At 43.6% G+C, this 11,185-nt stretch overlaps 1 protein-coding gene across 1 annotated transcript; it reads right to left on the reverse strand.

Annotated features, from left to right (window-relative positions):
* Positions 1-3,700: 3,700 nt before the first annotated feature.
* On the reverse strand, positions 3,701-10,625 carry LOC104488659 (amphiphysin-like; the record flags this gene model as incomplete). The annotated part of the gene is made up of 4 exons (XM_010137902.1): positions 3,701-4,870; positions 7,231-7,332; positions 8,942-9,208; positions 10,476-10,625. Coding segments are annotated over 4 exons (627 nt in total), but the record flags the coding sequence as incomplete, so codon positions are not given.
* Between the last annotated feature and the right edge of the window lie 560 nt (positions 10,626-11,185).

Raw genomic sequence — 11,185 nt, forward strand, 5'->3', positions numbered from 1 at the left:
AAAAAACTCACAGCTGAAGATTGGGCCAAATAACGGCTAATTTGGCAAATGCAAATTCTAGCAGCTACCACCCTCTGCTGGGCACGAAGGAGTAAAACCCTCAGAAGCCCTTTTTGAGCAGCTGCGTGCATGCTGTATAGCATCTGTAGGCATGGGTGGAAGCTAAGGATTCCTACAATTCTCTGAAATTTTTACGCAAAACAGTTGTGCATCAGTAATTTTTATTTTCATGAGGACTTTTTAGGTGGACAGCAGTGGGATGGTCTTTGTTGAGCTAGGAGATACCCGAAGATCCTCACCATGTATACGGCCTTTACTGTAAAACATCTTACTGCTTTAAAACAGTGTTCTGACCCCCTGCCAAAGACTAGGGATAATTTCCACTCTCATTTATTCCTCTACAAGACCCCAGGAATCACATCACTTGCCATATATGGGTTCTGTCAGATTTTAGCCACAGGGAGAGAGAATTTTGTATGACCTCCTCATTTGGAGATTTTGTCTTAAACCAGACAGCTTATTCCTCAAGATTACACAGTTTTTCATTAGCACTGACGCCCAGCCAGTTTCTTCCTCCTATTGCAGCTGAATGCATTTAAATTTAAAAACTTATATGGAGAAGTTGGCTTTCTTATGAATAATTACCTGAATAAATGAAGTACAGGAAGCTGGAGTACATTCACCTTCTCCTTTGTGGTACGAACCTTAGAAATGTAATAATTTAAGTACAAACTACTCACCTTTGCAGTGTTTTGATGCTCTTGGTGCAGTTATACCTCGTACTACAAGCAGTCTGTCTAGGCAAGTCTAGAGGCACTGTCGGGGACCTGGGGTTAGCCTGGCTTGCACCAAAGCCTGTGCTCCGAAAGCACCACGACATCCCAGTTTCTGCCTCTGAAAGCACGCTGAGGATATGCAGGACTTTTGTGTTTGTCAACCCCCTCTAGCAGACTCACTGGCTCCTAAGACTCTATTTCTGGTGGCTACATGCTACTGTGATGTTCTCTGCATCTCATTTAGTGCTGTGGCTGACAGAAACCCTGCATACACGCTCTCTGCTTTTACTGCTGCCTGAGTGTTTTCTTTCACCAAAGTTTCCTTTAACTGCTATTAAGCACCTGCATATACAGCACAATTCCCTTTGGGACGATCGCAGCTTTGCCAAATTAATGTCAACTACAAGGAATTCCTGTTGGTTACAAGAGATGCCATTTGGAAAGCACCGTGGTTCTCCCCGTATGATGTTTCTGTGGTGATTAAACAGGTTGGAGTGAAGACATCCATGCCGGAGAAACACCGATGTATTGGAAATGCTGCCGGAGACACGGTACGCACAAAGAGATCACCAGAGCTGAAATCACATGGATGAAGCCCTAAGAGTGAAAGCTTTGAAAAGTGGCTCTTTCCTCACAAGCTACACGCTTAGCTGAGTCCAAAACATAGGCCACTTCATATTCTCTAATTCTGAACCTGGGCTGAGAACGTGCCACTTCCTAAAATTCCCCTTCCCAGGACTTCTTCGCTGCAGAAGGAGCTGGGGTTTAAAACAGAAGCGCAGTGGCTGCGTGTAGTGTCACCAACTTTCTTGCACCGGGTCCATTGCAGCGTGCTCGTCTGCTCGCCACCAGAGAGCACGGCGGAGCTAACAGTGACACTGCTCACCACAGCCGGCTGGGAAAACACCTTCACGCTCTTTTGGGCTGCTTCCAGAACTGTGACTTTGCTGAATTAACTGAACTACTTTCTGTACCCTGGTATTGGCCTATCACGCGGTGGGTCATCAAATGTCACCTTAGTGTTTTAAATAGAAAAAGGCAGGTCTTTTAAATCTGTTTCAAAATCTAACAATAAAATCTGATTTTGTCCTTCAAACAGCAAATTGTGGTGCCTTGGAGGCTGCTGTGGTACTTCTGGCTGCTACAGGTGTAACATCTGCTTGTGCTCTACCTGCACATGGGTGTGCAAGCGCAGACAGACTTGTAACCTCCTCCTACAGCCAGTGGCTGCTCTTTCCCAATCCCATCCATCTACCCATCACGGTGACTTTCTTTTGATGCCTTTTTCACTAAGAAATTTTCACTAAGCATGAGTTTAAATGAGACTATGATTTATTTCACACCCTTCTGGCATTAGGGCATCAGTCATCAGAATCAAAGGCCACACAGTCTGAGTAGGACCATACTCCCCAGCCTCCTCTCCCTCTTCTTGGGGCAGGGACAGACACCCCCCCAAGGTGTGAGGTCTGGAAGAGGTGGAGCAAGGTGGGGAGAGGAAGAGCAGGAAGAGAAAAGGGACGGAAGAGTCGCTCAACTTAATGCACTTTCCATTATTCATGGAAGGCTGAAGACAGGATAGATAAGCTGCAAATACACAACGTATTCGTTCACTCCCATGAGATGTTCCTCCATCTTCAGTTATTCTGTTTTATGCACACCGTGCATAATCAGCCTGTGGGATCAGGAGACTGGGTGTCTAAATCTTCAAGGGTTTATTTTATGTAGAATTAGAAATCATAGCTGCTGCACAAGGTTAGTAGTGTGTCCTGTCTTAGGTGTAATTAACTCTTTAAATATATATATATATATAACTCTATATAATCGCCAAGATACAATGGGATTACAATTACCCTAAAAGCATGTAATTTGTAATTTGCCAGGTCCAATGTGGTGTGTTAATCAGAAAAATCCAAGAAAAGGGAGAAATAATTCTGGGCGAATGTAACTCCAGGGGGATGGTATCACGAGTTGCTGAAATGCAAGTGCTGAGATGTAGTTAAGCAGAAATTTGGCCTGAAGGTCATCAGACTTTCACCATAAATCAGGTGTAATAGGTTATTACGACCACCTCAAAGTGGTGCCTGGAATTTATTGGAATACACCAAAATGAAAAGAAAGTTGTTTCCATGGCGAGATTCTTGGCCCTGGATCACTACTAATCACCAAACCTGATAAAGGAATGACTGGAAAACCAAAGAGCTTTCCTGCAACCCCCCCAGGCTCTGACTGCTCATTGTGACATTTCAAAGACAAAATCCCAGCTATCACAGTCGAGCCACTCAGCTTCTTCACAAAACACAGCTACCCTTAGCCTTGCTTTTGAATGCTACCCTATTATGGAAAAGGGAGAGAAACCAACTTTCCTTCTCTTCCAGAGCAGCAAAAAAAAAAATCTGTTTCTTCAACCGAAATCTTACAAATTAGAGACAGAGTCAAAACAGATACTGTTTGCACACAAAACAAGCCCACAACCAAAATATCATGAGAAATAACTGAATTCCTAGAAAAATATAGATGTTCCTAAATATCTGCAGTTTCCATGCTTCAGCAGACACCACAGAGCAGATTCATGGAGAACTTCCTTTCCACACAAGATAAATGGACAAGCGACACACTACTAGTAATCTTCAGCTGAGTGATGGTCACGGCCAGACAAGCTCCCTTGGTACCTGTGGACAGATATTAGCTGGTGGTCAGAGTCTGGAACAGGAGGAGCAGCCGGGAGATGTGCTGAGCTGGGGTTCAGACCTTTTGGATCTCTGGCCACGACTAGGGTTGAGAGCAAGAATTTAGTTGGTGCAGCTGTTACGCTGTTTCTTTGGAAAAAGAGATATTAAATTAAGATTAGATTCTCCGATACAACATATAAACTACGCAAACTTTGGTGTTTCAAAACTTCAAAAGCACCACAGATGAAACAGTTGCTTTGGATCAAAGGTTTATTTTTAATGACACAGCACTGGAAAACATAAGTTACAGGTGACTTTTTGATACAGGATACATTATATATCTTATTTTAAAAGGATCTGTGAAGGTACGCTGCATAAATACATATAGTGAAAATATACTGTGTTTATTTCTTCTCAGAGATTAGTTCTGTTTCTTTTTTAAAATTTATTCAGCCAATTAAATAAAAAAGTATAGATTAGCATCATAACAGCTCCCCCTCCAGATTATCTCATGGTAACTACTGCAGCTGGAAGAGGAGTCCGAGCCATGCCTTCTCAAAGGTTTAGCAGCTTTGAACATGATGTTACTCATCATCTCAGAATGAAAACTCCACATTACGAACACAGATACTGTATCATGTTTTGGCAATGGAGCAGCTAGTTTTGCTTTGGAACAAAACCATTTACTGTAATGCCAGACAGTGGAAGAGCAATGCATGTACTGATGACACTACACAGCCAAAGAACTACGATGGAGTCGTGAAAATGCATATAGATCCATATGCACTTATATATACACGTAAGTTCTCGTGTGTATATATATTATGCATGTCCAAAAATAACACTGAAAAACGTTGCAGCAGTTTATTTTTTTTAAACACATGAAACTCATAATAGTTTGACCTCATTACTACAGGATAACTAATCAAATCGTCTGCAGTGCAACTCAATACAATACACTTAGTGCAGAGAAGTTAAGGTTTTGGTATCGAGGAGGCTAATTTCAGATTTCATGGGAAAGGACCAAATACAGGATCACCATAGCTCTGACAAAGCACAAACAAACCCGTTGCCACGTACGTGTGAACAAAGAAGGACGTTTCTTTTTGTTTGATTTTTTTCATGTACTGCTTCAGAAATTGCTAGCTTAACTGTTTGCATTCATGCTCATTTTGATATGTTTCAACAAGCTTTGTCTGGCACCAGTCTGTAAACCATTAACAGCTTAAACTACAAAAAGGTGGGCTCCTGTGTTTCGAAGAGGTTAAAAACCTACTGGCTTAGCTTCGCACCACGTTCGTCTGCCTGAGTGGAGAACTACTCCAGAGGGCGTGTGAAGTTCTCTGGGAAAAGTCCTTTATAACTAGTTGCATCTCTGTACTGAAGCCACTCGGATTCCTTAATGCCCGTCAACCAGCCAGCCTCCTGCAAGGAGAAAGACAAGAGTCTCTTAAACGTCAGCTCTTCCCTGTTTTTTGCTACGAGCTTCACACCTGAAGATGTTTCAGAGTCAACGGCTAAAAGATCTGGTGTTTTGGTCTTCCAATTTCGCACAGGACATTTTCTCTGTTCTGCCAGACCCCAGCTGAGACTGTGAGCACACTGCAGGTCCCACCTAACCCCTAGCTGAAATCCAGACTGGATGATCAGTCTTCCAGGTCATCCAGTATTACACCAGATCTGCATACGGGCAAATCTCTGTCGAGATTTTTTTCAAAGTTGTCACAATAATCTTGACTTGTGCAGCGGACAAGAAACACTACAAAATGACATATATGGGGGAGCGGGGGGGAAGGAGTTTTCAATCTGATTTGTTTTCTCTGACAGTTCTTTTCTCTCGCTCACCTATCATCAGTCAGAAGAAATAACAGTTCTTGCAACCACTGGTGTTCACTATCTCTAGAAACTCAAATTTCGTCAATAAGCAATTATTTTTCAAAAAACTTCTGAAAACCTAAACCAGAACTTGGCAGATGACCAGCAGACTGAGCAATCGAAAGAGAGTTTTCTTATTGGAAAGTGCTTATTGGAAAGGGTTCTCCGAAATGTGATCAATTCTATCTGGAGTAAAATCAATTCAGTATTTAAAAAAAATTATCAGCCTATTCTCATCTCACTGTCTCAGTAACTCCGTGCTTTGTTCCTTTTAAGAACAGGAGCCGGAGAAGAGCCCTGACAACACAATTTCTAACGCTGCCACTTTGTTATTGCACAGAGAGGAGCTCGAACAGATCTGCGCGTACACCCTGAGCCTTCAGAGCTCGCGCTATGCCTGCGGTGCTGTCCTGGCTCCCTGACCCAAAATAACCGTCGGTAAAGCAGACGCAGCTGAAGCACGGCATTGGCTGGGCACGTGTAACTGGGGACGTGGTTTTGAAGTGTGTGGAGTAGGTGAGACAAAAGGAGAGAGGAACTGCAGCTTTCTAGCACAGCAGCATAGATTGTACGAAGGAATGAACAGCTCTACTGGATAATAACTTCAGCTCAAGACTAACGGAAAAACTGAAGCCACTGGGTGGGACTGGTTTGCTTCAAATGGGGAATGCAGGCTGATGTTACCAGCTATATTAAATCATGGGTTTTGACAGGACAATTTTGAAGGAGAATAAAGAATAACGAAGATAAAAAGACTCAAATATATCACCAGAGTACCTGGCAAAAGAAAAAAAGATTAAGCTTTATGGTGATGGTGAACATGGAAAGGCAAATGTGTTCTGAGTAGTAAAGATACGACTAGAATGGTTTCGGGAACATGAACACATAAAGGTTTATTTTCTCCATCGTTGCACACAATTTACTCCAATTAATGCTAATGGAATGTCGATGTGCACCACAAGAGAAGAATATACTTAATGAATTCACCGAGAGAAGATGAAGCATATTTAACACATAACATCCTAAGAATGAATCCAGGCTGAAGTCAGAACAGATTTTGTTCTCCTTACAGCAGTGTCCTATTCTGCAAATACTGGTAACAGAATCAGCTGAACTGCCCATGAGGTAAGATACAACATAATTTGAGTAAGAATAATAGAATCTATCCCTACAAAAAGAGCAAAGTGCCCTGCTGAAAGAAAAATCTGAAATAAAAGACAAACTCAAAACCCCATTACTTGTCTCTTCTATTAAAAGCAAGCTCAGCTGAGATGACCAACGCTGGTTATTACCTACCTTTGGACACTATCAACAAAATTCACCTGAAATGTGTTGTTAAAACAAAATTAGATGTCTTAAACGAAATTAAACTGTTGTCTAATTCAGGTTAGGCTTCCAGAGGGCAGATTAGCTTTAGAGGCTTGCAGCACACACAGCGGCACCCCCATACACTTTGGCTGTAGGACAGCACAACCTGTGTGCAGTCTCGGTGCTCTCTGCGCATGAATCTGTATCATTTCTCCAAATCCACACGTAAAAGCGCTGAACATCTAGGGAGCAGGTAAGCAATTCTACTGCAAGACGATATATAGCAACATAATGCACAATTTGTAAGTCACCTTCCGTATTGTGCTGTTGTGAGCACGTGTGCCTGTAGAAAATCCACTGCAAAGGAACATTAAAAAAGCCCTGGAAAATTTGCTGCAGATCCTGCTAGTAGCATTTATCTAGGAGTTCAGCTGTAGCCAACTGTGCCATTTAGTTTCAAATGAAACCAAGTACAAAGACCAAAAGTCTCCACGGTTTCTAAAAGTTAACGACATTTGGAATACGCATTCCCATTAATTATAATCTGCGAGAAAAAAGCTGAGACAAAGAAAAACGTCAACAAAAAAGAACCTCGTTTTTACCTGATCAGCCGTGGTCTCAGAAGGAATTACTAGTACAATATCTCCTCGTTTTAAATTAAGCTCATCACTGTTAGCTGCCTCGAAATCGTGTAGAACTTCAACCTGAAGAAAGTAACAAACACCAAACATACACACAGGATCTAAATGGAGACACTCTTCCAACAAAATTATCTGTTAAAGCTTTATTGCAAGAAAAAAACCTCGGTAATGTGCCTTTTTTATGCAAACATACGGCTACAGGCAGGGACATTCAAATCAATGGTGACAATGATTCCTCTCAAAGTTTTTCTACTCGTATCCTTGGAAGCAGGAACAGCTTAAGTGAGTCTTCCTGAGACTCCAAAGGAAACCTCAGATCCTTTCCCAAGGTTACAGGATCTCAAGGACCGATGACAGCACAGCACCCCACATGTCCTGCCACCCTAATTCCTCCTCTGGAAGAAACTGCTCTCATTCCCTACTACCATTACTAGATCTGAGAGAGGGGTGGCAGGACTTTGCAAATAAAATTGAGAAAGACACCCCCTTGAACTAGTATTTCCGACTCTCATTCTTTTGTTGTGGCCACTGGATACTACTCTTGCTGTAAACATCCACGGAAACTTGAGTGGGTGTACAGCACCCATTTCAACAGGTTATCGAAGAGGTGAGTAATGTGAACCCCATTTAAAGCTTGCCCTGGAAAGAGCTCCTATTTACTGCACTCATGAAAGAAAATGGCCTCAGGAACCTTATGGAAGGCTTATATTCTGCTTCTCCTTATTTGTGTCTGACCCAGGGGAGTGTGATGAAAAACAAAAGATGAACTATGTCGGCACGTCTGAGTCACAGCTGCATGATACTGCTCACCCTCACCTTAACGTTATTCTCAACGTTTGCTGAAAACACCAAGCAATGAGAACAGACCAAGAAGAATGGAATACTTACGGAGTGCTATGGGACTAATTAGTCTGAACTACGCAAATTATAATAAGAAGCGTGTAAAGTTCATCCATCCTCAAGGAGTTTTTCTGCTGCTCAGTGATTCTGAAGTGAGAAGCATTATCAAAGAACCTTGTGAACCAGGAAATCCTAGGGGTCTTGCCAGCCAAGGAGAGAATTTCTCTTAAGCCTCATTAAACTTTTCTGTTTGATTACCCTAACAGTTTATAACTATAATATTACTAAATTCAGAGAAGGACATTCTGCCTTCATTACCATGAATTGTGGAAGTCTCCTGGGTTTCAACAGAAAGAGAACTTTCACTATAGACTTTCAGGCCAGAAAAATGCCATTTTTTTAATATTCATAGAATAGAGAATGGTTTGGGTTGGAAGGGACCTTAAAGACCAAATATACTGTTAGCATATCAGATCTATTATTAGCATATATCACACAATAATGCTGACTAACTCTGCGGCCATGCAGTTTTACTCAGTATATTAATTTTCAGTAGCAATTTGGTGAGATGAAAGGGTTCTTGTCCTTCAACGAGTCTTACAGCTACACAAGGATACGCGCAGCAACAACGGTGTGAAGACAACGTGTCTTCTCAGACTTCATGCGTGAAGCAATAACACCATGTCCAGGTTGTGTTTGTGTGTATTTGTGTGTGCACGTGCCTCGTTGTTAAACTTTGGTCTGCAGAAATCACCCCACGACCGGCACAGACAGAGTCATCCCCAGTAGCTAGACCTGGAGGGACATCTAAAAGAAGAATGAAGCAGCAGACCTTATAGAGGAAGCCAGGAGGCATTGCTGAAGCTGCATCTTCTCCTGGAACAGGCTGATCTTGAGACCGTACAGCCTGGGCTTCTTCAGGGAGTTTCTGCTCGCTTTCAACTTGCGAAGCTTCACTGGGAGACGTGACAGTGCCTTGAGTGCCCATCTCTGCTGCGGCGTCTTTGGACTCGTTCATGACAACTTCGTGTTCTTCTCCCTCCCCCTCATTGTTTGATGCTGGCTCTATTACTACAGAAGGGATGCTGCTGACCTTTTCCTGGGGAAAAAAACCCCAACAAAGAAACCCCACAAAAGTCGGCAAGAGTATTTAGTGCTTTATACCAAGCAGGAAAACACAGTTCTTTGTTTATTGCACAGGGCATATATGGGAATGGGGATTTCTTTCTTCTCCACAGCGAATTCTTGCATGAAGACAGAAAACAGTAATTGTGGAAGATGCAAACAAGCAACCCATTCCCTATTTTCACTGTTCCCCTTAGTCCCCCCTATTACCACAAATCACTGCAGCAAATAATAAAACTGCTCTGCAGGTAGTTTGGGTTTAATTTTCAGTGCGCACAGAAACAAACAGACCTTTTTCCTCCACCCTGCTCTTAACTTTGGGTGGGCTTGGGTAAAGCCATGAATTCCAGGAGTCACTGTCCTGTATTTCATTGGGAATTCAAGTCAGCAGGATGATAGTGATACAAAGGTGATGAAAGAAGGAAACATGACCTATTTCTTTGACTGACGGAGGGGATTTCTCCAGATTTACAGCAATGTAACAGGGAACAGAGAAAGCAAAAAGCCTAAGGATGTAGCACCTGACCAACAACAAAACCTCGGACAAAAAGCATTTAATGAAACTTGCTGGAGCATCTGACCTGAAAAGAACCTGAATGCTCACCGACCCTCTGCCAGACCATCCTATTTTGGTGCACAGGAGAAATACAATGTGCAATGGCAAGAGGTGGCAATCGGCTGCCCAGCTGCAGGGTCTGCTCTAGTAGCTGTTCCCCAGCTCCTCAGACGTTGCACTTGAAAAGGCAGCAGGCCAGGTGCGGATACACAGCTTGACCACTGTGATTTACAGAAACAAGGTAATGCTATTGATAGGACATGGTGCCAGGAGGCAAAAAAATTCAATGACTTTCTCTGCCTATTTCTCCAGAAACAGGATATGGGATAAAGCTCAGGTCCGCAGAGGAGCACAGAGAGAGACAACAGCAGGAGAGGGAACCCAAACAATTCCCTGCCCGTGCTGCTCCCAGGCACATCACAGGAGCCATCAGCCCATCAAGTCCCATCTCCAAAAGCCCAGGGGAGCACGGGGACACAGAGGCAGGCACAACCCAAAGTAAGGGCTCAGAAGAAGGGATACCCTGGTACCCTGTGTGGGGCCCTCCCAGGGCTATCCCAGTAGAGCCTCAGCCTTGCTACTGGTTGGGTCTGGAGGCACAGAGCTGCAACAGACTTGCCTCTATTGGGTGGCTGAGTCTGTCCTGAATCCCCTTAACATACTCCCATGCACCAGCGTGAGTTACCTGAGACACATCAGCCTCCTTTTCTTCTCCCTGAGGTTTGTCACCTTCAGCAACACCCTCCTGCTCGGTGGTAGCAGCGTGGTCACCAGCTCCTTCTGCCACAGCCGCACCGTCTTCTGCTGCTACAGCCCCCTCGGTGACAGGTAGCACCTACACACAACAGGAGGGAGGGACCTTTCAGGATAAGAGTTCTGGATAGCTGCTGGAGAGACCACGGACCAACCTCTACCCTGTGACCGCCCTGCCCGGTGCCAACACACAGCCTTGCTTTCACTGGCGTTTCTCCTCATTTGTGGGGGACAGCAGTGCTGGGGCCAAGCTTGTGGTGGGAAATTAGTAGGTGGGAGAGAGACATTTATGAAACCTCAAGCAGGCATCACTTAGCAGAGTCCTCAGGTGTTACTAGTGGAGTAAAAATTTGCCAAGGCTCTCATACTATTTTCCTTCGCTCATCTTCAAGCTTTACTGTGGAAGAAATTCACCACAGGTTTTAGCAGAGGAGGAGCTTGCAAACTGTCCATGGGTCCACAGGACCCTGCTAAAGGAGTTTGTTCCCGGGAAGAGGCTCCAAGCCTTCTCCAGCTACTGCTACTCTACCTCTAGACCTGGGCTGGCTTAAAAACATCCTGCCTTAATTACGCCCTCTTTTCTAATAGAGAGACTTGCAAATCAGGCTATATCAGCAGAAGCAAATATATTCTATAGCTGGA

This window comes from Buceros rhinoceros, unplaced genomic scaffold (assembly GCF_000710305.1).
Source record: "Buceros rhinoceros silvestris isolate BGI_N320 unplaced genomic scaffold, ASM71030v1 scaffold3926, whole genome shotgun sequence".
Classification (NCBI taxonomy): Eukaryota; Metazoa; Chordata; class Aves; order Bucerotiformes; family Bucerotidae; genus Buceros; species Buceros rhinoceros.